The 26,085-nt window shown below is 42.2% G+C and overlaps 1 protein-coding gene across 1 annotated transcript in view; it reads right to left on the bottom strand.

Annotated features, from left to right (window-relative positions):
* TCERG1L (transcription elongation regulator 1 like) overlaps nucleotides 1-26,085 on the bottom strand; it is a 272,474-nt gene that overhangs the window by 46,184 nt on the left and 200,205 nt on the right. The window contains exons 6-7 of the mRNA XM_040361370.1: nucleotides 13,182-13,273; nucleotides 12,718-12,806 (exon numbers count right to left, since the gene is read on the bottom strand). Of these exons, the coding sequence (XP_040217304.1) occupies nucleotides 12,718-12,806; nucleotides 13,182-13,273 (181 nt within the window). The remainder of the gene's footprint in view (nucleotides 1-12,717; nucleotides 12,807-13,181; nucleotides 13,274-26,085) is intronic.

The following is a 26,085-nucleotide window of genomic DNA, read 5'->3' as shown; positions in this document are numbered from 1 at the left end:
AACACTAGCAAATGAGCTGGAGATATAGGAAGGAAGCGCTTGTATGTGGACCTTTGAACTGCCCCTACAGCTCACTACTGATCGATAACTGTGATAAGCATCCATAGAAGGCATAAAAGGATAAATTATGTTAATAATTAACCCCCTGTTGACTGCTCACAGTAAATATACTGCAAGTGGGCGGCAGGCATGATCACTTGTATGTAATCAGCCTTCTTCTGGGTTTGGGGCACGCATGCGTATGTCCCCTGCTCACCAGTGCTGTGATTGGGCACAGCACAAGTTTGGCATCTGTATTCAGCCAATGATTTTGGCTGAAATCAGCTTATTGTCTGTGCCCAATCACACACAGAGTTCTGTGTTTAAAAAGCAGGGAGAAAAAACAGCCAGATAGTAAAATTAAAGCAGCACACATTACACTTGTTAGGCACACAGTTAACCCCTTGATTACCCCTAGATATTAACCCTTTCTCAGCCAGTGCACTGCCGAAAAAAAATTTGTTTTAGCTTTCGTTTTATTAGTTTTTTCATTTTTTTTGGAAATTAAAAAATTCAGAATTCGGAAATTTGAAAATTCGGAATTTGGACATTTTTGAATTACCGAATTTCCGAATTCCGAATCCGGAAGTCGGAATTTCGGTAATTAGAAAATTTGGTAATTCGAAAATTCAGAATTTGGAAATTTGAAAATGTTATTTAATTTCTAATTGTTTTGAATTTTCTGAAATTTCAAATTTTCAAATTTCTGAACTTCCGAAATTCTGAATTTCCAAAATGTCCAAAATTCGGAAATTAAAAAATTTAGAAATTAAAAAAATTGGAAATTAAAAAGTTCGGAAATTAAAAAATTTGGAAATTCTAAATTTCGTAAATTCAATAATTCGTAATTCGAAATTAACTAATTTGTCAAAATTAGTTAAACTAATTTGGAACTAAATGAATTGCACATGTCTACTGATCACTGTATTAGTGTCACTAGTGACATAAGTGTCGGTTAGTGTCCCAGATAGTGTCTGTTAGCATCAGATTGCCCACCACCCTATCACAGTCCCACTATAGGTTGCTGATCACCGCCATTACAGTTTAACCTCTATAGCTGCATAAATTCCAGTATATACAGTATCTCACAAAAGTGAGTACATCCCTCACATTTTTGTAAATATTTGATGTCATTTCATGTGACAACACTGAAGAAATTATACTTTGCTACAATGTTGTGTAGTGAGTGTACAGCTTGTATAACAGTGTAAATTTGCTGCCCCCTCAAAATAACTCAACACACAGCCATTAATGTCTAAACAGCGGGCAACAAAACTGAGTACACCCCTGAGTGAAAATGTCCAAATTGGGCCCAAAGTGTCAATATTTTTTGTGGCCACCATTATTTCCCAGCACTGCCTTAACCATATTGGGCATGGAGTTCACAGAACTTTACAGGTTGCCACTGGAGTCCTCTTCCACTCCTCCATGATGTCATCACGGATCTGGTCGATGTTAGAGACCTTGCTCTCCTTCACTTTCCATTTAAGGAGCCCCACAGATGCTCGATAGGCGTTGGGTCTGGAGACATGCTTGGCCAGTCCATCACCTTTACCTTCTTTAGCAAGGCAGTGGTTGTCTTGGAGGTATGTTTGGAGTCGTTACCAATTTAGACATTTTAACTTAGGGGTGTACTCACTTTTGTTGCCAGCAGTTTAGACATTAATGGCTGTGTGTTGAGTTATTTTGAGGGGACAGCAAATTTCCACTGTTATACAAGCTGTACACTCACTACTTTACATTGTAGCAAAGTGTCATTTCTTCAGTGTTGTCACATGAAAAGATAGAATAAAATATTTACAAAAAATGTGAGGGGTGTACTCACTTTTGTGAGATACTGTACACCATAGTCTGTAGACGCTATAACTTTTGCACAAACCAATTAATTACCAAAGACATGTGGCAGAATACATTTTGGCCTACATTTATGAAGACTGGGGCAGATTCAGGTACCTGCGCGCCTAGTTACGGCAGCGCAGCGTACTGTATTTACGCTACGCCGACGCAACTTACAGGAGCAAGTGCAGTATAAGTTGCGGCGGCGTAGCGTAAATGGGGCCAGCGTAAGCCCGTGGAATTAAAAATGTGGAAGGGGGCGTGTTTTATGCTAATGTGTGATGACCTGACATGTTTTACGAACGGCGCATGCGCTGTCCGTGTACATATCCCAGTGTGCATTGCTCTCAAGTACGCCGCAACGACGTATTGGTTTCGTCGTGAACGTAAATTATGTCCAGCCCTATTCGCGAACGAAATTTCGAAGCGGGAACGACGTCCATACTTAACATTGGCTATGCCTCCTAATAGCAGGAGCAACGTTACGCCGAAAAAGCCTCACGCAAACAACGTAAAAAACTACCGTCGGGCGCACGTACGTTCGTGAATCGACGTAACTAGGTAATTTGCATATTCTACGCCGAAAACAATGGAAGAGCCCCTAGCCGTCAACGTAATATTGCACACAATTATGAATCTGCCCCACTTATTTTATTTTTTATTGGAGATGTTTTATAGGAAAAAGAAGGTGGCTGCACTTCTAGGCATAAAAAAAAGTATCTTTATTGTAAATCCATTAAAAACGAGGACATGTCATGACATGCAGCTATGAAATGTTCAGCAGACGCGTTTCACACAACTGTGCCTAGTCATTTCTTTATAACAGAAAGTAGAAAATATCTTTTTTTTTCAAAATTCTCTGTCTTTTTTTGTTTGTATGATAAAAAATAAAAAACCCAGTGGTGACCGGATACCCCCAAAAGAAAACTCTATTTGTGTGCAAAAAAATATTATACATTTTATTTGCATACAGTGTTGTATGACCGTGCAATAGTAAGTTAAAATGGTCATGAAGGGGGTAAAACCTTCCAAAGGTAGAGTGGTCAAAAGACGGCCTCACGGTGGCTCTGTAAATCCAGGAGGACGTCATATGACGTGTCGTTTTAACTGACAATTGCGCGGTCTTAAAATTTCCTCCTTTTTTTCCCCACAAATAGAACTTTCTTTTGATGGTATTTGATCATCTCTGCGTTTTTTATTCTTTGCGCTATAAACAAAATAAGAGCGACAACTTAGAAAAAAAACAATATTTTGTACTTTTGCTATAATAAATATCCCCATTTTTTTTTAAAGTGAATTTTTTCTCAGTCTAGGCCGATATGTATTCTATTCTTCTACATATTTTTGCTAATAAAAATCACAATAAACGTATATTGATTGGTTTGCGCAAATGTTATAGTGTCTACAAAATAGGGGATAGATTTCTAAAATGTTTACTATTATTATTTTTTTTACTAGTAATGGCGGCGATCTGCGATTTTTATCAGGACTTTTGACATAATGGCAGACACATCGGACACTTTTGACACATTTTTGGGACCATTGGCATTTATACAGCGAACAGTGCTATAAAAATGCACGGATTACTGTGTAAATGTCACTGGCAGGGAAGGGGTTAACACTAGGGGGCAATCAAGGGGTTAATTGTGTTCCCTAATATGTGTTCTAACTGTGGGCGATGAGAGTGACCTAGAGAAAATGACAGATCGTGGTTACTAGCTATTAGGAGCTCACAATCTGTCTTTCCTCAGCTCACAGAACAAGGATGTCCTGTTCTGCCTCTCGTGCCCGGAGATCGCCGGTCACGAGCATCAGTACCTCCACAATGCAGCGCACATGCGCCTGATATTCTGCTTAAAGCGATCGACATACAGCTATGACAGTTTGCGCAGCAGAGCCAACCTGCCGCGGTATAACTGCGGCGGCTGGCCTGCAAGCGGTTAATAAGCCAGCGGGTTGAACGAAAAACCTGACTCAATTCTTCAACCACACACTCTGTTGATGGAGGAATCCTCCCTGAGATGTTTTATTTATGTATTATGACAGCAGGGAGACACTGATGGGTATAGTCTGCAGTGCTGATCGAGCAGGAAAAATCCAAGAGGGCGGTTGTACAGGTCAATCCATAGATTACGTCCCCGCTGGACCAGCCAAATTTCGATCTTTGTATGACTGGTTTTACATTTGCTATCACTTTGCATATATTCATTGTATTTACCAAAGGCATAACTAGAATCTTAAGGGCAGGAAAGCATGAATGGCCTCCCTGGCCCCCAGCCAGGGGTCCTTTTCCCTGATCCTGGGTCCCTTTCCACTGATCCCGGGGACCCTTTACTCCCATTGTGGGACACTTTATTACGATACTGCTGCGTGCCGTCTTGGGGTCCTCGTAAGTGCGACCTTTGCAAACCCAGTAGTTCAGCCACTATTGTCAGTAGTGGTTTTTTTTGTTATTGTTTTATTATTATTTTAAAACCATTTTATGTTATTCATTTAGTTTACAATTTAATTGAATTTTTTTAGAAGTCAATGGACCCGCATCCAAAACGCAAGTACCGCGTTTTTAATGTCGTTTTGCCGCGATTTGCATTTTTTTTTACCTGTTTATAGCTGGTTGTTAAATGAAATGTAAAACAATTTAAATTGATGTAAAAAAATATTAAAACGCAAAAAGCAAATCGTGGCAAAATCGCGGTAAAACGTGGTAAAATTGCAAGTCAAAAAACGCAGCAAGCACCGCAAAAAGCATTGCAAAAACGCTCAAAAGCAACATGCATAGGTGTGAATCGAGCCTAATACCCTACTTCTTAGGCCCCGTACACACGACCAAACATGTATGCTGAAACTGGTCCGTGGGTCAGTTTCAGCATACATGTTCGGTCGTGTGTGGGCGCGAGCGGGCCGAATTCCAGCAAACATTTGCCCGCCGGGCCTTTTCCCAGCAGACAAATATTCCTGGACGTGTTTTAAAACCGTCCGCTGGAATCCTGCCCGCTCGGACATGTACGGTCGTCAGTACAGACCTACCGTACATGTCCAGGCGCCCGCCGTCCCTCGCATGCGTCGAATGACTTAGACGCATGCGTGGAAGCATTTTAAAGGCGGGCCGCCCACGTCGCTGCGTCATTGTCGCGGCGACACCGCGTCATCGACGCGGCGACACCGCGGACACGCCCCGCGTATTGTTTACGCGCGGACTTCTGTACGATGGTGTGTACAACCATCGTACAGAAGCCCTCTGGCAGACATGTATGGTGAAAACGGTCTGACGGACCGCTTTCACCATACATGTTTGTTCGTGTGTACCCGGCCTTAGGGATGCAAGTTATTGAGCATTACATACAATGTGATTTCATCTGGCATAAAACTGTCCGCCAACAAAAAACAGAAATTTTATTGCAACTGAACTTAAATTTATAATATGCCACTTTTAGAAGAGACAACTATAACCTCTAGCAATTACTCTTCTCACACACTGAAAAGCGTTTGACCCAAACGAACCTGACTGGATGCATAATGATTAATCCTTACAGGGAATTCATTTTTCAAATAATTAAAAAGGAAAATATAATCTTTCATTTTTTTGGAAATAAATGTAAAAAGATCAGCCCAATGTAAGTAAAAACAGACAGAAATAAATACCCAACAGGGTTTCCAACCCTTTCGGTCCAAAGTGTGTGTGCGTGTATATATATATATATATATATATATATATACACTGTATATACACTGTATATACATATAGATATAGATAGATATATACAGTAATATATATATGTATTTTTAACATACAGTAATAAAGATGGGATGAGAGATAAGAATGGTAGTAGGTTGGGAGGGGGAGTAGGGAAATTTTAGCTGTTGAATTGAAAAGTACTTTCTGCTGTATATTTTGAGAATGAATTTCTCCACAGTTCCCAGAGCAACAGAGAACACGTTTTAAAGCCTATGTACAGTGTGTTAGGAATTTTCAAATAGCTGAATGTCCATAACAAAAACTTTAATTTACATTTAAAGATTACATTACCCCAACATTTCATATTCCAGATATGTTTCTGTTGTAACATGTACTTGTGTTAAAAAGTTTCCTGTTCTCTTTGTACTCCTTAATTTGTGTTAAATACCTGGTGATCCTGTCAGTCCCCCGCTTTCCAATTTCAAACTAACCACGCTAGGCAAAGAGTTCAGCCTGTTTGTCCTCCAATGGTCTGAATTCTGCTGACATGTTTCCCCTGCACAGCCATTCACTTGGAAGATTTGTGTCCTGCTGTTTCTCCACCCCCACCTCTCCAAGCCCATTATGCAGCTGAGAACAGGGATTAAAAGATCACTTATCTTGGCAATAGCTGTGGGAGGGACCCAGCATTAATCTTACGGCATTACAGATTGCCTGCAGAAAATTACAGGGGGTGGGGCAGAAACAAGACCAGTCACCCTGCATAGGAAGATAGAGCAGCAGTGAGCTATAAATAGCCGGATTCTTGTAGCACTTTGCCGACGTATCTCTAGATACGCCGCTTAAGTGCACAGATGCGCCGTCGTATCTATGCGCCGGACTCTTAATGCAAGATACGCCTGAAATTTGGCTTCCTCCGACCGACTTAAGTTTCCTACGCCGTCGTATCCTGGGCGCATATTTACGCTGGCCGCAAGGGGCGCTCCCATTGATTTACGCGTAGAATATGCAAATGACTGAGATACGCCGATTCACGAACGTACTTGCGCCCATCGCAGTAATATACGGCATTTACGTAAGGCGTACGTCGGTCGTAAAGTTATTCCACCTATAGGAAGTGCATCCCATGCAAAGGTATGGACGACGAAACAGCCGTCGTATTTTACGTTGTTTACGTAGTACTACGTGAATAGGGCTGGGCGTAGGTTACGTTCAGTGATTCGACGTATCTTAGGCGTTCGTTCCGAAGTGATTCTGAGCATGCGCACTGGGAGCGTCCACGGGGTGGCGCATGCGCCGTTCGTTCGGCCATTCATTTGCATGGGGTCACGCTTCATTTACATGTATCACGCCCACCTTCCACCTACATTGAATTAGGCGAGTTTACGCCGACTAGTTTACGTTACGCCGGCGCAACGTAGGGAGCGAGTGCTTTGTGAATACTGTTCTTGCCTGTCTGTGTTACGTCGGTGTAGCACATATGAGATGTGCTACGCCGGCATAAAGATGCGCTCAGCTAGCTGAGTATAATTCTCCTTTAAGGGAGTGCGACACTGGGTGTGTCCTATGTCTACATACTTTTGCTAATAGGTGTCCCTTGTTCCCATCTCATAACGTTGGGAGGTATGCTCACTGTGTTTTGGGAAGCTGTGTTTTTGTTAGGTGAATTTAGCTTGTCTCACTGTAGTCGGCATTGGCTGGAATTGCTGCGTTGGGTAAATGTTGTTGCTCGCTGTATTCAGTGTAGCTGCCTTTGACTAGTTGGGTCTGCTCAGTGTTTTCAGCTGCTGCTAATCTGTTTATGCCCTCTGCTTTCCAGAAAGCTATGAGAACTTTCTGGATCATAGGTGTGGAGCTAGGTTTTAGAGCTATGCTGATAGCAGCATTAATATTTAAACAGCCCTGGCCAAACCCTGGGAACTTGACCCTGAAGGCATGCTGGGAGACTTTATATATTCTCTGAGCACACTGAACCCAATGTCTTTCTGGAAAGGATCAGTCCAGCTTGGAGGGCAATACTGCCATGTGCTTGCTGTCTGAGGCCTTAGGTGGGCGACCCGAGAGCCTAGTTGCTGACACCTCAGAAAGTTGACTAAGGGGCTGTCTGCTGAAGATCTGGCCTGGTATCATTGGAGAAAGGTGTTGCTTGGAAGTTGGGAGGAGGCAACCAGCTGTCCTTGGGCCTTGTATGAGAACAGTTCTAAGCATCCATAGAGTAGGGTGACCAGACATCCCCATTTTCAGGGGACAGTGCCCGGATTGAGGACACTGTCCCTGGGCCAAGTCTGTCCCCGGTTTTGTCCCCGGATTGGATTTGAACAGGGACTGGGGCAATTTCAAAGACAGTCAGTGCAGATTAAAAAAAAATACAATTCTGAATAATAACTGCTCCTACTAACTTAGGGGGTGTATTTTTTTCCATTATCTGTGCCCCTTTCTGATGATCATGTGCTGGTCGGAGCGGAGGGAATATTTCTTCAGTTTTGGGTGCATGCCCATTCAGCTCCGTTCGCATGTTATTCTGCCTTGGCTCAAGTCCCGGCCAGCCGCCTGCCTGCTTATCTCCTTGCCTTCCCTGGCGGAGTGATCTACCTCCGCTCCCCACCCAGTAGTAGCCAGGGCCCAGAGAGTGAGACTTGAGAGGCTGCGAGGCGGGCGGTGGTGGCGACGGGCAGAGAGTCGCTGATTGCCTCCATTACTAGTAAAAAAAAAATATGTCCCAGGATTTCATTTTAAAAATCTGGTCACCTTACCATAGAGACTTCTCAGGTGCGGCCACCCCTCTGAAGCTAGAGAGAGTCAGCTGTGGGTCTGTTAAACGGAACACCAGCTGGTGTACTGAAGAGTTTAGTCCACCTAGTTCTGTGTAAAGGGACTCTGCTCTTGTGGCTCTAAAGAAAAGAGTTTACATTTAACTGTTTCTACCTCAAAAAGGGTTGCCACCTTTTCTTCAAGTCAAACCCCGAACACTTTTGCGGCACACTGCATTTTTTTAATAGTATAAACTATACATACATTTTGCAATTAAATAACATTTCTAATCATATGAAGTTGATCACAAGAGTACCCCTTTACATCAGAGTCCACAGAGTTCCCTTACATTGTAAGGGGGGACTCTGCAGACTCTGATGTAAAGGAGAACTCTGGGGCCACCAACATAAGGTGATGCTCTGGGAACCCTGATTTAAGGGGGAACACTGATGTACGGAGCGGATTCTGATGCAAGGGGGAACACCGTTGCCTCTGGTGTAAAGGAGAACTCTGATGTAAGGGGTTCTCTGAGAACCCTGATTTACCTTAGTGTATGTCACGTACCTCAGAGGGTGAGCCCGACGTGCAGGAAGTGGCAGCCGTTACTCCTCTGATTCCGGGACCCCTGATAGAGTAGACAGGAGGAACGGAAATGCAGAGTCGCACAAGCGCCTGGAGAGACGCTGATGCAGGGGCTGTTGGTCGCTTCTGCAGGATCTGATGGAGTCTCTGGAAGGCAGGTGCAGCCTGGCAAGTAGCAGACCGGTGGGAAGAGGTCTGGAAGATCAAGCAGCAACAAGTCCCAGAAGACAGTGCAAGTCCCAGAAGCCGGAGAGAAGCTGGACCAGCCGATCAGGCGCAGGAAGGTCAGGATGGTAGAGGGGTCGTCAAGCCGGGTCAGTAACAGGCGGGCGGCAGAGTACCAGGGATGAGGCAGAGGGATGGTCGGAGCAAGCCAAAAGGTCAGGGCAGGCGGAAGACAGGATCAACAGGAACAAGCCGGGTATCAGGATCAGGATTCAAGCAGGGGTAACAGGTACTGGCAGGTTCAGGAGACACTTCAGACCGGACAGCAAGGGGCCAGACTCCCAGGACGCCTTAAGTACCTTGTTTTGGCGCCGAATTGCCGTTTGCACGTGCCCGTGCGCCGTTGCCGCCGGTGCGCGTGCCCGTGCGCGCCGTTGCCGCCGGTGCGCGTGCCCGTGCGCGCCGTTGCCGCGATTGCGCGTGCCCCGCGCGCGCCGATGCGCCGCTAGCGCCATCTGGTGGCTGAGGTATTTCATGACAGTGTATTCAGAGAAGGGGGGAGACTTCAGTCACAGACAGGGATGAATAGTGAGCTCACTCACCCCTTGGCACGCAGCACCTCTCATCCAGATGTATCTGAGGCTGCTGGACCTCAAATTTCCGGCCACAACTTTCCTTTTCTGAGGCACAGCCCTGGGGATTGGAGTGTGGGCAGACACAGAGGGGTAGGAGGAAGAGGTGCAGATCGAGCCCTCTCTCCTCTCCAGTCTGTGTGTGTTGGGGGGAGGGGGGATTGTTAGTGTTGGCTTTGGGCAGTGTGAAAGAGAATGTAACAGACACTCTCGGCTTAGACAACTGCAGACAGCAACCCTGCTGGGAAACCATATTACAGTCTGAATAATGTGTCCGGGTTTCTGGCAGCTTTCATGTGGCTAGGGAGTGAGGTGTAATTTATCCAATGATGTCATGGCAGCAATTCAAATGTCACAGTAATTACGCTTTCCAAGCCTTTGTTCAAAACTAAGAGCAAGTTTTAGCTAGAGCTTTTACATGACAATAGAGGGAGAATCGACAACAATAATCAAAATGTGGTACAAGAGAAGCATGTAAATACTTTGCAAACAGTCACTGTAATAGTTATTATAAGGTTATAATTACAGTAATAACTCTAATTATATACACAGTGGAAAGAAAATAAACAAATGTTGCATTCCTATAATGGCTGTAGTAGCAGCTACTAAGAGTTACTGTATTTATCGGCGTATAACACACACTTTTCCCCCCTGAAAATAGAGGGCAAACGGTGCCTGCTATAGGCCGATCATTTTTTTTACCAACGGGGGGCGGGGTCTGGCGGTCTGCCCCGGGTGCCACACATTGGCGGGGCGTCAGGCCGGTCACCCCGCCTCTCCTGGCCCAGGGGACAGCACTGCCAGCATAGTCTAAAGTTAGGAAAACATTGTTGCAGCCCCTTCTCATACACCGTTCCTCCTGTGTCAGTGTCATTGTAAAACAAAGCCTCTAAATACCTCATTAGCTCTGTTCTTTATGGCCGCTCTACTCCTCCAGCTCCTCATCCTTGTGTTGCTTTAGATTGGAGGAGGAGAGCAGTCACATGACCATCCACGAAACGTCAGAGGAGAGCAGTCATATGACCGGGTAGGATGAAAGAACGGAGCTAATGAGGTATTGAGAGGCTTTGATTTACAATGAGAGTGACACAGGAGGGAGGTGTATACGAAGGGGCTGTTAGTGATTTTTTCTTAGAGTATGCTGGCAATGCTGTGCCAGGAGACTGGGGGTCTCCTGAGAGTGCAAGGGTTGTGTATTGTGCAGAGGTGTGGGGCTGTGTATTGTGCAGAGATGGAACTGCTGTGTATTGTGCAGAGATGGAACTGCTGTGTATTGTGAAGAGATGGGGGGATGTGTATTGTTCAGAGGTGGGGAGGATGTGTATTGTGCAGAGGTGGGGAGGCTGTGTATTGTGCAGAGATGGAACTGCTGTGTATTGTGCAGAGATGGGGAGGCTGTGTATTGTGCAGAGGTGTTGAGGCTGTGTATTGTAGAGAGGTGGGGAGGCTGTGTATTGTTCAGAGGTGGGGAGGCTGTGTATTGTTCAGAGGTGGGGAGGCTGTGTATTGTGCAGAGGTGGGGAGGCTGTGTAATGTGCAGAGATGGAACTGCTGTGTATTGTGCAGAGATGGGGAGGCTGTGTATTGTGCAGAGGTGGGGAGGCTGTGTATTGTGCAGAGGTGGGGAGGCTGTGTATTGTGCAGAGGTGGGGATGTTGTGTACTGTGCAGAGGTGGGGGCTGTGTATTGTGCAGAGGTGGGGGGCTGTTTATTGTGCAGAGGTGGGGGGTTGTTTATTGTGCAGAGGTGGGGGGGCTGTGTACTGTACAGAGGTGGGGGGGGGCTGTGTAATGTAAAGGGGGCTGTGGAAAGTTTTTTTCCTGAAATTACCTAAAATTATGGTAGGTGTTATACGCCTGTGCGTGTTATAGGCCAATAAATATGGTATATATTACTTATCTACTGTTTGATATTTCTTAATTATTGATCCAGAAGGTTTTCTGCCCTCTGTCTGTGAATAATGGCTATTTTGCTGTTCAGAACCTACAAAAGCAGAATCTACCTGTTCCTGATCGAAAAAAGCTATGGACCATTACCTTTCTGCTGAACAGTATATAAAGAATAAACAGCTTTTTACTTTGTGCATATTCATGGCTGAATGTTTGTGTGTTGCCTGCAGGTTTCCTTTAATGAATATCTTTAGTATTGAAAACTCTACACTTTAGTTAGAAAGACATCTGTCAGAGTCATTTCTCTGTTGATTTATGCCAGGAGAAGCACTAATGAATGTGATTGTGGGGAAAAGACTGGTGCAAACTGAGCAACAAAAATGTAATTTTTGGTAAAATACTCCCAATCGGAAATCACGTCTAAAGGGGATGCAGGCCCAGCAGCTTTCCTCTTTAGTGCCCTGCAGGTGCTGTGCATTTGGGGACACGGCTGCATTTGGGGACACAAGGCTGCATTTGGGGACATGGCTGCATTTGGGGACACAAGGCTGCATTTGAGGACACGGCTGCATTTGGGGACACAAGGCTGCATTTGGGGACACGGCTGCATTTGGGGACACGGCTGCATTTGGGGACACGGCTGCATTTAGGGACACAAGGCTGCATTTGGGGACATGGCTGCATTTGGGGACACAAGGCTGCATTTGAGGACACGGCTGCATTTGGGGACACAAGGCTGCATTTGGGGACACAAGGCTGCATTTGGGGACACCGCTGCATTTGGGGACATGGCTGCATTTGGGGAAACAAGGCTGCATTTGGGGACACAAGGCTGCATTTGGGGACACGGCTGCATTTGGGGACACAAGGCTGCATTTGGGGACACGGCTGCATTTGGGGACACGGCTGCATTTGGGGACACAAGGCTGCATTTGGGGACACGGCTGCATTTGGGGACACAAGGCTGCATTTGGGGACACGGCTGCATTTGGGGACACAAGGCTGCATTTGGGGACCCATGGACACATTTTTAAAAAATTATCGGTAATCGGTATCGGGGAGTACATGAAAAAAAGTATCAGTACTTGTACTCGGTCCTAAAAAAGTGGTATCGGGACAACCCTAATATTTAATGTAATATTCTTACCATGGTGATCCTGGAACTGGCGTTGATGCCACTGGCTTGTTGCCTTTAGTCGTATAATCCTCACTACTTGATACCTTAATACCAACATCCTGTAATCCAAGACATGAAAAAGTTTAGTAAAGGCCACAAACCAATATTTCAACGTTTCAAGTATTATTATCTAATAAACTTGGAAATGTAACTTACATGAAATAAATACCAAGCATTTTTTATTATACACAATATAGTTCATAATATACTGTTCACTGAGTTCACATTAAAACACTGGTTTCTGGGAAATAAAAAAAGAATTAGACTAGTAAGCCTCTAATTGCTGATGATGGATTCGTTCGGTACATTTCCTATCATAATAATTATGGGGCAGACATTTTCAATTAAGTGAAATAAATAACTAGGTAACTTGGCTCCTGTCTTTGACAGGCTAATAAAAGTTTCTTAGTACTTGAAGACTGGAGAAGACAAACCTTTTCATCTGCCTTGGCAGTTTTATTTTTCCTCTCAGAATGTAAAATGAAGGTGGCTGAGCAAGGCGCTCTGTTTGCTTCTTTGTTTTTATCTGTAATTGTAAAAAAAAAAAAGAAAAAAGAAAAATAGATTTAGATTTAAACAACCCTGTATATGAATTTAGCAGTGCATTCTTTTTTCCTGCAGATTTATTTTCAAGCTTATTTATACCCAAAAACAAATATTAAATATATTGCAGCTTACCATTCCTTATATTTTTGACTGCATTAGTTTACTTTTTTAAGCTTTATTTTTCATTTATTTATGCCTAGCGATCCAGCCAACAACTCACGTCCTGTCCTAGAAGGGTAGTACTTACTCAACCTATGGTATCTATTGAGGAGCATTTTTATTTTTTTAAGAGGGTGGTGGACTTTTAGGTTACCATAATAATATTTAAACAGAATATAAAAAAATATATCCATTTTATTGATAAACATAGTTTCTTTAAAACAACATTACATGTTCATAAGAAACATAGGGCCAGATTCAGAAAGAACTGCGGCGGCGTAACGTATCGTCTTTAAGTTACACAGCCGCAAGTTTTCCTCGTAAGTGCCTGATTCACAAAGCACTTGAGTATAAACTTGCGGTGGAGTAACGTAAAGACGTCCGGCGCAAGCCCGCCTAATTCAAATGGGGCGTGTATTTCATGCTCCGTTTTGAAATTACCGCTGTGCTTTGCGCGAAGTGACGTAATTTTTTTGAACGGCGACGTGCATAACGTACGTTCGTATTCCCGGACGTCTTACGCAAAAAAATAATAATTTGAAATTCGATCCGGGAACGACGGCTCGTCTAAAGTTAAGCCATGTAAAAGCAGGCTTAACTTTGCGACGGGAAAAAATTACTAGCGACGACGTAACGAACGTGAAAACCGTCGTGGATCGCTGTAAAAGCTCATTTGCATACCCGACGCAGGAAAACGACGCGAACTCCACCCAGCGGCGGCCAAAGTATTGCAGCCTAAGATCCAAAGGCATACGAAGCCGTAAGCCTGTCGGATCTTAGCCAAAGGCCGTCGTATCTTGTTTGTGAATCACAACTTAAGATACGACGCGGCAAATTTGAAAATACGCCGGAGTATCAGCAGATACTCCGGCGTATCTCGTCTGTGAATCTGGCCCATACTGTCTGTGTGACAGGTGCAACCACTTCTTACTCTACATGTTTCGCTCAAAGAGCTTCCTCAGGAGATTTTGACAGTGCTGCAAGGAGTTTTTAAATACTATAAAAGAAAAGAGTTTAAAAACTCCTTGCAACACTACCAAATTCTCCTGAGGAAGCTCTTTGAGCGAAACATGTAGAATAAGAAGTGGTTGCACGTGTCACACATACAGTATGTTTTTTTTATGAACATGAAATGTTGTTTTAAAGAAACTATGTTTATCAATAACATTTTCATTTTTTTTATATTCTGTTTAAATATTATTTTGGTACCTTTAAAGTCCCATCACCCTCATAAAAAAATAATTTTCTATAGGGATGTGGTACCTTCCAAAGACTTCTCATTTGCCCAGTTTCTAAATGAATATTGAGGTGAGTTGTCACCGTATGATGGGATAGAATACCTCACCCTTATTTCTTCTACCATCTCTCCGTAATAAGAATGCAGCACAGGAAGTTATTAGCTCATTAAGCCCTTTTAGTGGTATATTTAACAGACCAAAAGACAGCAAGAAAGAGAATTTAATTCTCAAGGTTTACATACACTTTAAAACTCTCCTGAACCTTTTAATAAAGTAAAACCTTTGGTCAAGTCTATTCATTAACCTTGCACTATGACTTTAATTAACACAGCTTGTGCAAATTTGTAAAGTACTGTCTGAAAAACAGAATCTTTATGAAAATGCAAATAAAAGACCTTCTTTTTTTTTTAAGTTTAAAAGTTTTAAAGATATTTCAGAAAAACGTTAATGCAAAAAAAGAGAAAAATAATGATATCGACCAAAAAACATCTATAAATACAGACTTTTACAACAAGAGTTATTAAATGTACAGATTAATAGAGACATCCCTAAACCAAGCAGACTAGAGCCTAGTAATAGTGAATAGGTGAAACTACCTTCTACCCCAGACACCTCAATTGGGAACATACTATCTCATGGAGCAGCTAGTGAGACCCCCAACAATCACCCGTCCTTAGGAAGCTTTGGGCTACCTTCATCTGGGACATGTCTTGATACTCTAGAAAGTAGTTAACAACTGGGACGGCTAGTCTGTTAAGATAACGATTACATAATTTTTAATTGAGAACCACTTGATTTAAGCAAACCTACTGTACAACCGGTGGGTTCCTGGTTTTGTCATACAATAAGGAACTCAAAACTACATTGTCAAAGTCATGGGGCCTTGAAATTTTGTTGAGGAATAGATGTATAGAAAAGGAAGAAAGAAACAAGAGAGATTAGAGAAGAGTGGATAGATACTTTCCGGCCTCCAAGGTGTCCCCTCCCTAGCCTATGTATTTCTGGTGCTAGGTAATAATGAGATACCCACATGTTGAACCCATGGATCCCATATCACTTCAAATTTGTTAGTTGTATCTAGGATAGTGTTAACTATTCTTTCCTGGGCCATTGTCCAAGAGATCTTTTTCTTAGTTGTTAAGATGGAGTCCATGGGTTGCTTCCAATCCTTGGCTATGGAGAGAACTTCTTCTAAGTGACTAATTGAACCTTCCACATTTTCCATCCAACAGTTCCCCCCATTGGGTCACATTGCAGTATTCACTACCCCAGGCAGATTGGAATAGACTATAAGAATTTCTGCATTCGGTCTTTTGTGGTGAACACTGGGCATTCAGTGTTCTCCCATAAGAGACAAGCAGAGATCTTCCCTAGCTTTTTATGTGGTTCAATGGAGATTATTTGGTGCACATTTCAACTCGATGCTACCTTCTATGTGCAATTGCTTATCTTAATTTATATTGACCCATAAGCATCTTCAAGTGGTTGTAAACCCTAACATATACCAAGTGAAGTAACTAGCCTCAGGTGATACAGAGAGGTGAAACACATCCTCCATCATAAGTTGTACCTTCTACAACACACAGATCAAAGGATTTTTCTCAGCTCCAAAAGGCAAGGGTGGGGATCTGACATCACACATTGCAGTAAAGTACAGAGCTCAGTAGACATGTGCAATTTTTTTCAGTTTCCAAATTTGTTTTGTAACAAAATTTCGATAAATCGGTTAATTCGGAAATTTGAAAAATTTGAAAATCCGTAAACCCGAAAATTAAAAAAATCTGAAATAATAACTAATAATAACGTAACTATTACTTAGGGAGTGGTGCCCGCTAATGGTGGCTTCAGTGGCCTGGCTCCCATGCCAGCAATGCTCAGATACCCTGTAAGTACCAGCTGGGGCTCTGACCCTGTGCTCACTGTCCCCAAAACGTGTGAATGCCCTGGACCAATTTTGAAATTTTACTTTTGTCATTGCAGAGACACAATACACATTTGCTCCTGACGAGCGACAATGAGTCACGAAACGTGTAGAACCTACAAATACCGTGTGTCAACTATGTGTCATAACCAGCATCTTCTTAATGCATTACTAATATATTTTATGCTTGTGTATTGCTGTTTATTCTTGTCTATTACTGTATGGACCCCTGTGTACCATACACTCATTTTATTTGTATATAGCTGTTAAATTTTAATTCTGTATACTCTCTTACATAGAGCAGTATAATAACATCTAATCTAGTAGGTACTTATGCTTTTGTATATTTATGAACTGAACCATAGAATATGTCAGTCATGTATGAATTAATTATGTGATATTATGATCTACAGTGTATAATAGATATATTTACCACTATATAAAAATAACTAGACCCTTATCCCACACATACTTCATTTAACGTCCCGCCCTTTTTGCTCTCTTTTTCTAATTAACTATTACTAACTTTTAAATTATAGGTATTAGAATTTCCTTTCAAATTTGGCTGTTAGTGAACGTAAGGAATACAAATTTATCCAAAGTTACGAACTATCCAAAATAACAAATGCTGTATCTAAACGAATAGAATATAACAAATGAATAATAATAAATAACATTATTAATAATAATAAAACCTTTTTTATTATTATTTGTTATTATTCATTTTTTTCATTCTATTTGTTTAGATGCGGCATTCGTTATTTTGGATAATTCGTAACTTGGGATACATTTTAATTTTCTTACGTTCACGAACAGCCAAATTTGAAAGGAAAGTCCAATACCTATAATATAATAGTTAGTTATTATTAGTTAGTTAGTTATTATTTCAAATTTTAGGATTTTCGTTCTTTAACTGCTTGCCGACCAGCCGCCATTATACGGCGGCAGGTCGGCTCTGCTGGACGAGATCACGTAGCTATACGTCATCTCGCCGAGCAGCCAATAGGGGCGCGCTCGCCCCCGACTCCCGTGCACGTGCCCAACGGGCGCGATCGCCGCCGGGCACTCACGATCGCTCGTTACAGAGCGAGGACTGGTCCTGTTAGGGGAGAAATGCCTGACCGTGTACAATGCATACAATGTATGAACAGAGATCAGTCATTTCCCCTAGTGAGTCCACCCCCCTACAGTTAGAACACCCAGGGAACATACTTAACCCCTTCCCCGCCCCCTAGTGTTAACCCCTTCCCTGCCAGTGGCATTTTTATAGTAATCCAATGCATTTTTATAGCACTGATCGCTATAAAAATGCCAATGGTCCCAAAAATGTGTCAAAAGTGTCCGCCATACTGTCGCAGTACTGAAAAAAAATCGATTATCGCTGCCATTACTAGTAAAAAAAAATATTAATAAAAATGCCATAAAACTACCCCCTATTTTGTAATCGCTATAACTTTTGCACAAACCAATCAATAAACGGTTATTGCGATTTTCTTTTTTACGAAAAATATGTAGAAGAATACGTATCGGCCTAAACTGAGGTAAAAATGTATTTTTATATATTTTTGGGGGATATTTATTATAGCAAAAAGTTAAAAATATTATATTTTTTTCAAAATTGTCGCTCTATTTTTGTTTATAGCGCAAAAACTAAAAACCGCAGGGGTGACCAAATACCACCAAAAGAAAGCTCTATTTGTGGGGAAAAAAAGGACGCCAATTTTGTTTGGGAGCCACGTCGCACGACCGCACAATTGTCAGAGCGACGCAGTGCCGAATCGCAAAAAGTGCTCTGACACATCACTGATCGCTGTTCCCGATGACAGATCAGTGAGGCCCCGTACGCACGAGGAGACATGTCCGATGAAAACGGTCCGCGGACCGTTTTCATCGGACATGTCTCCTGGGAGCTTTTGGTTTGATGTGTGTACACACCATCAGACCAAAATCCCCGCAGACAGAGAATGCGGTGATGTAGAAGACACCAACGTTCTCAAACACGGAAGTGCAATGCTTCCAGGCATGCGTCAAATCAATTCGACGCATGCGCGGGATTTCGGGATGCTGGTTACACGTCATAACCAGCGGACATGTCCGATTAGGTGTACTAACCATCGGACATGTCCGACGGACATGTTTCCAGCGGACAAGTTTCTTAGCTTGCTAAGAAACTTTTGTCCGCTGGAAACCTGTCCGCTAGGCCGTACACACGGTCGGACATGTCCGCGGAAACTGGTCCACGGACCAGTTTCCGCGGACATGTCTCCTCGTGTGTACGGGGCCTGAGAGTGTCACTAGGCAGAACGGGGAGATGTTGTGTTTACACTAACATCTCCCCATGTATATCGTCGTGCACTGGTCGGCAAGCAGTTAATATAAAAAATAATATTTAATACATATAAAATGACATACAAAAATCAATCAATAAAATTTAATCGCAGACAAATACTAAGGGGCTCCCCTGAAAGAAATCTGTTGATATGGGGTATAGACAGAATTTTCTTCTACTAGTTTTGAGGAATGGAACCGCTTCTTCAGGAGGAACTTCCCCCTGAAGAAGCGATTCCATTCAGCAAAACTAGTAGAAGAATAATCTGTTTATACCCCAATATCAACAGATTTCTTTAAGGGGAACCCGTTAGTATTTGTCTGTGATTAAATTTTATTAATTGATTTTTGTATGTCATTTTATATGTATTAAATATATTTTTGTTTATATTAAAGTACTTGTTTGTATATCAGTACTGAGATAGTCCATTACAATCTAATTGACACGTATACTGTATGTCTATGATCAGCCTCAGCAACTGCCCTTTCAACCCCATCTTGCTCTGTTTCTCTAAGTTCTCTTTTGAAAGAATTTCTATCCGATACCATTGGTCTTTCACTTTTTTATATACCGGTACATTCTTTGCTCCTGTCACAGCATCCCGATGGTAATAAAAAGGTAACATATTGGTCTTACACAAAGTGTAACCTGCACAGTGAATCAAAGGCTTTGAAGCAGAACACTTATGTTCCCCCGCCCAGATGGAACATTACAGGCCACTAATCACCCTGCTGTAACAATTACAAAATACAATAACTGAAACCTTAACCTCAATTGTATACGGGGAGAGATTGGCCCCGCACCATAAACTTCATGACTGCAATCATTTTATTGTAAGCGTGCAGAATGGGCGACAGATTTCTTAAGATCACAAATATCACAAAAAAAGCCCTTTTTATTTCTCCAATGATCATAATGGATATAAATGGGCTTTGCTATATGCAAGTTACTGTACTTTTTGGACAGTTAAAGACATATAATAGTAACGTTTTAGAATAAAAGACATACTGCCATTTTATATCATTTAAACCAATCAACTTTCACTGAAAGAAATTATAAAACATTATGACATATACTGTATAAACATATGCCGACTAAATTGTAAGCTGCAGTAATGTTTATAATGAAAAGAACATAAAATGTTCTGGTAGCTGTGGGAGAATAAATTAAAGTGTATCTGAAATCAAAGCTTTTTTTTGATATTTTGGAGCGGTGAGGGGTTATATAGGTGATCGGAGCTCGGGGGAACTGTCATTTGGCTAGCTTGGTCTTTTTCTTTTTTTTTTTTTAAGTGAGTCGGTGGATGACAAGCATTGTAATTAACGGTGGATTTACAAGGAGGCACACTTTCTATGTACATCACAGAGATTCACACCTTCATAGGCAGAATTAGGACACCCCATCCGGCATGTTATTTAGCCATTTGCCTACCACTTGCCTGGTTGTCATGGTCATTCTTTGACTTCAGTACTTTCAAAGTAATCAGAACACATCTGGGAAATATGATAATTTTTAGATACACATGTTCTGGTTTGTGACTCTTAAATACTAAGGTAGCCACATCAAGGCAAATGAAGAGAAAGGGAAGCAGAAAGAAGAAGACAGCAATCATAGACACCATATTGTTCAGTTGTAACTTGAAGAAACATACTGAAGTATTGTATACACAAGATTCTACATGACAATGGATGCACAAATAGGGTCAGTAGTCAGCGGATCTCACCATCTGTTGCGTCTACTACGCAGACTTATTCCATTTATCCCCAAAGAAGACATAGCAGTCGTGGTGGGAACAATTGTGAACTCCAGACTGGACTATGTAAATGCCCTTTACCTCGGACTCCCAAAGTACCAAATCTCCCGTCTGCGAGTCGTTCAGAATACGGCCGCCAGACTTGTGACTGGGAAAAAAACATGGGAATCAATCTCACCTTCGTTGAGAACCCTTCACTGGTTGCCAGTTAAGGACAGAATTGCTTTTAAAGCACTCAGTCTGACCCATAAGTGCATCCATGGGAAGGCTCCGCAATATTTTTGCGACAAGATAGAAGCCCACAATTCCAATCGCGTTCTGCGATGCACCGACCAAAATCTGGTCAAGGTACCCATAGCCAGATACAAGTCCAAAGGAGAAAGAAGGTTTGCTTTCCAAAGTCCCAGACTATGGAACGCTTTACCAACCAGCATTTGGTTGGAGGCTGACCTTCAGAAGACAGATTAAAACTCTGCTCTTTTGATGTCAAGAGAGACAGGAACAACGAGCGCCCAGAGGCGATTTAGTTTGCATGTGCCGCGCTATGTAAGTTTTTCATTCATTCATTCATTCTCAACTGGTCTGATTGGTGTGGTCATCTACCTGATACTGAAAAAAAAAAACATAACAACGCTGGTCTGATGTGTTGAAAGCTCACTGCTGTGAGAGTAAATCAAAAAGGGTAGTCCAAGGATCTATTCAGAGGATATCAACCAGATAAAGCATACTACTACTATATTTTGAGTGTACTATCTACCTATCTACTTTTTCCAAACCTAATGCCCTGTAGACACGATCAGAAATTCCGACAGCAAAAGTCCGATGTGAGCTTTTCATCAGAAATTCCGACCGTGTGTATGCTCCATCAGACTTTTGCTGTCGGTTCTCAATTTTTCAGACGGAAAAAATTCTGATCGTCTGTAGCAATTCCGACGCATGCTCGGAAGCATTGAACTTAATTTTCTTGGCTTGTCGTAGTGTTGTACATCACTGCGTTCTTGACGGTCGAAAGTTCAGAGAACTTTTGTGTGACCCTCTATATGCAAGCCAAGCTTGAGTGGAATACGGTCGGAAAAACCATCCTTTCCTGTGTACGTGGCATAAGTGAATGTGTCGGAATGAGGAAAACATATCTCAACTAAGAACGCTACTTTCAAACACAAGGCCCAATTGAATGGAAGAAGTGCCATAGGAGTGGTACAATAAAATTCCAATCTCCCACCCAAGCAGAAGATCACCCATCAGTTGCCATACAGCTGCATAAAAATTTTGTAATCTTGAGAAACAAAAAATATCTCCATTTAGCTAGCACCATGTCTGTGGTATTTTTTTGCACGATGCAATTTATGGAATTCCACTATACTTAACTTGCCCAGATGACAGTTTTTAGGGCTTGGTACTTTCTATACCAGTTGATCTGACATTCCTCCTGCATATTTCCACATATCCTCATCTCTCTTTCTTATTAATCCCCTCATCCCTTCCAGGAAACCTACTTCTGCCCTGATACAAGGCTTCATGTACTAAACAGTGCCCTGCAGTTGAGTTGCTCAGAAGTTAAGTTAAAGGATAAGTACAGCCAAAGCTTGTTTGGCTGTACTTCTCCTGTGGATCACAGGAGTGCAGTTCGTTCTGCACTCCTGTGACCCATTTTCAGCAGACAGTGGGCCGAAGCCTGCTGTCGGCTGGCATCACAGAGCCGGTCCAGGATGGGACAAGATCAATAAAGTCGGGATCCACCCACAACCCTGCACAGGCACCTGGCTTAGCCACTTAGCTAGCCGCTGAGAGCCTGAGCCAGCTGCTCCCACCCCCTCCACAGCCCAGCACTCCAGTGAGCTTGGGGGGAGAGCAGAGAGCTGGTGATTGACAGTCGCCGGCTCTCTGCTCATTGAGCTCTGAGAACAGAGTGATCAGCAGTCTTTAATCGCTTGGTTCCCAGTCTTAGAGCCGGCGGGGGACGTTCTGCACTCTCGTGACCCATTTTCAACAGACAGCGGGCTGAATCACGCTGCTGGCTGACATCACAGAGCCGGTCCGGGATGGGGCAAGATTGCAACAATAAAGTCGGGATCCACCCACAACCCTGGACCGCCACCTGGCTCAGCTACTTAGCGAGCAGCTGAGAGCCTGAGCCAGCCGCTCCCACCCTCTCCACAGCCCAGCGTTCCAGTGAGCGTGGGGGGGGAGAGCAGAGAACCTGAGCCAGCCACTCCCACCCCCACGCTCCCACCCCCTGAACAGCTCAGCACTCCAGTGAGCGTGGGGGGGGGGGGAGAGCAGAGAGCTGGTGACTGACAGTCACCGAGCAATCTGCAGTCTTTGATCACTCAGTTCCCAGTCTGAGAGCCAGTGGGAAACAGATGCAACATCGAACCAAACTTCTCTTTTAAGCTTAGCGATTGTATAAGGAATTTCAAAAATCATAGGTGATCCTAAAGTAAACAACAAATGGTTGGTTTATTGGTTAAACTCGATGGACTTGTGTCTTTTTTAACCAGATTATGTAACTATGTAACAGTGGACAACTTGACAAAGAAATTTTCAGTTCAGTGCTACAAATATCTTGATTCATATCATCCTTCTAATTAATCACGGATGTCTTTGATTTGGTGACTATGACTCAGCTACTGCCAAACCAAAAAACGCTTTCATTAACAAGCTGTGTGTAAAAGTCACCTCAGCAGAAAGAATAATGTTCCAGTACTCTTGGCCCTGAAGGGCGAATGGAATCAAGGGGAAAAACCATGCTGTGCCATCAGTCTGAGCAATGACTACAGAAGCAGAAAGTTTATTATCTCCATCCAGTCTCTGTACCAAACAATCTCTCAGTTTATCTATAGTAATGCATATGTTGATTCCTCTCTACATAGCATCAAGCATTATGCTTTAAAAACATAAAACAATAGTTGACCAAGGCATGAATAATCTGTGGTTTGGCCAACTGCATAATTTGTGGTAATAGAAGAAGCAAAGTTTGAGAACTAATGCATCCAGTGTAACATTCCAGTCATTCCAGGCGCCTGGTCACGCACTTCTGGTCCCGCTGGCTCTCTGGATCCAAGAGGTGGAAAGCACGCTATATGCCAGCTTCCCCAGCGTGGAACCGTCTCTCCATTATTTACAATGCTGAACAGCCTCAGTGCCGGGGACAGGCACCAACAAGAGTAAGGCCCTGTACATACGACCGGTTTTCTCGGCAGAATTCAGCAAGAAACTCGATGGGAGACGTATTCTGCCGAGAAAACCGGTCGTGTGTACACTTTTCGCCAAGGAAACCGACGAGGATCTCGTCGGGCCAAAAAGAGAACATGTTCTCTATTTCCTCGTTGGGCAATGGGAAAATTTGGCTCGCCGAGATACTCGGCGGCTTCACAAGGAACTCGACAAACAAAACGATGTGTTTTGCCCGTCGAGTTTCTCGGACGTGTGTACGGGGCCTAAGGGGCCATTTGGCGCTGTATGTTTTTATAGCTTTTTATTAAAAATGTTATTATACTATGGCGGTCCTCTCTTTTCTCTGTTTTGCTTCATGGTAATGGAGTCTGGCTGAATCAAGGGACTAAGAGCCGCGCATGAAGGAAATTTTGGATAACTTTTATGAGGCTTGTACATCACTAGTGTTTCTCACAAATATTCGTATTGCGAATATTCGGCTCGAATATGGCATATTCGAGTATTCGCAATATATTTCGAATTTCGCAATGAATATTCGCAATTCCGAATATTCGCATTTTTTCAATTTTATTTTTAAAACAGATCACATCCTATCAACGTCTAAAAGCATTGCTGGTATGATTAGAGACCCTGGGCCGAGTAGCTAAGCTGAGGCGATCCTTTTATGTTGCCGAATATAAAAAAATAAAATTGTGAATTTTCGCTAATGCGAATGCGAAAATGATTGCGAATTTTCGATAACTGTGGTAGGAGAACTCTGATTGTCTCTGATGCAAAGGGGGGGGGGGCTTTGTGTATGTTTCTGTTATGAATATTTGTATGTTTGATATTATTTTTTTTTGTAAGAAGGAAAAAATTGCGCATACCTTAAAAAAAGGGGAGAATACAGCAGCAACTCAAAAATTTTATACAACATAAATTAATACAAGACAGAAAATGGAGTCGCTCTACAAGAATAAAAAATATGTCTAGTGACAAGACATGTGGGCAAATTATAAAATAAGCAAGCGCAAATAACTTGTGAAATACACAGTGAAACAAATATATAAAGAAATATAGTCCCAATAATAGAAAAATAATCTTTCATAAAAATGTCTTTGATATGTGAAGTGAAAAAAAGTCCAAAGCATGCAGCATGAACGTGTTCAATCTTCAAGGTGTTTGATTGACAAACGGCTGTGACAGATGGATAGAGTAAAGAATCACCACCAATGCAAAACACTTTTTATTTTCTATTGTAAAATATCAAGAATATTCTGAGCCAATCAGAGTGCTCCTTCCGCATTTGCCGAATATTCGCAATTATTTTGTATTGTAAAATATCAAGAATATTCTGAGCCAATCAGAGTGCTCCTTCCGCATTTGCCGAATATTCGCAATTATTTTGTATTGTAAAATATCAAGAATATTCTGAGCCAATCAGAGTGCTCCTTCCGCATTTGCCGAATATTCGCAATTATTTTGTATTGTAAAATATCACGAATATTCTGAGCCAATCAGAGTGCTCCTACCGCAGTTATCGAAAATTCGCAATTATTTTCGCATTCGCAATAGCGAAAATTCGCAATCATTTCATTTCGATAAAATATCACGAATATTCGAATTTAGCGAATATATCTCGAATATTCGACTATATATTCGAGATATATCGCGAAATCGAATATGGCGTATTCTGCTCAACACTATACATCACATAGTATCTGGATTTGATACTTGTGTAGACTGTCATACATAATTCTTTAGTTGTACTTTAATGTTGATTTAATGTTTGATTAAATGAACCCCTGTGCCTGAGTGCTGAAATTTAAAGCATTTGTAAACTCAATCACTAAAATCTCATATGAGGTTAAACGTGTTAATATAACAAAAAAAATAAAATCAATCATTTTAATCAAGCATAAGAGGTAAGACAAGTATTTCATTAAAAAGGGAATTCTATGATGCACAGTGACTTAGTAAAAAAAAATGTCATTCAGTAAGGGTTTACTTCTATATTAAACAAAGTTTCAAAATAATGGACAGGTGCGGACTGTTTCAGAATTTTTTATTTATTTCTTATTAGTTCAATGAAACTAACAAGATCTGTAATTTAATAACAAATCACATCCTTTAACCACTTAAGGACCGAGCCTATTTTTGGGGTTTGTTGTTTACAAGTTAAAAACAAGTTTGTTTGCTAGAAAATTACTTAGAACCCCCAAACATTATAATTTTT

This window comes from Rana temporaria, chromosome 8, assembly GCF_905171775.1.
Source record: "Rana temporaria chromosome 8, aRanTem1.1, whole genome shotgun sequence".
NCBI classification, from domain to species: domain Eukaryota; kingdom Metazoa; phylum Chordata; class Amphibia; order Anura; family Ranidae; genus Rana; species Rana temporaria.
Note: the sequence above shows the minus strand (reverse complement) of the source record. Positions and strands in the feature narration are given on the sequence as shown.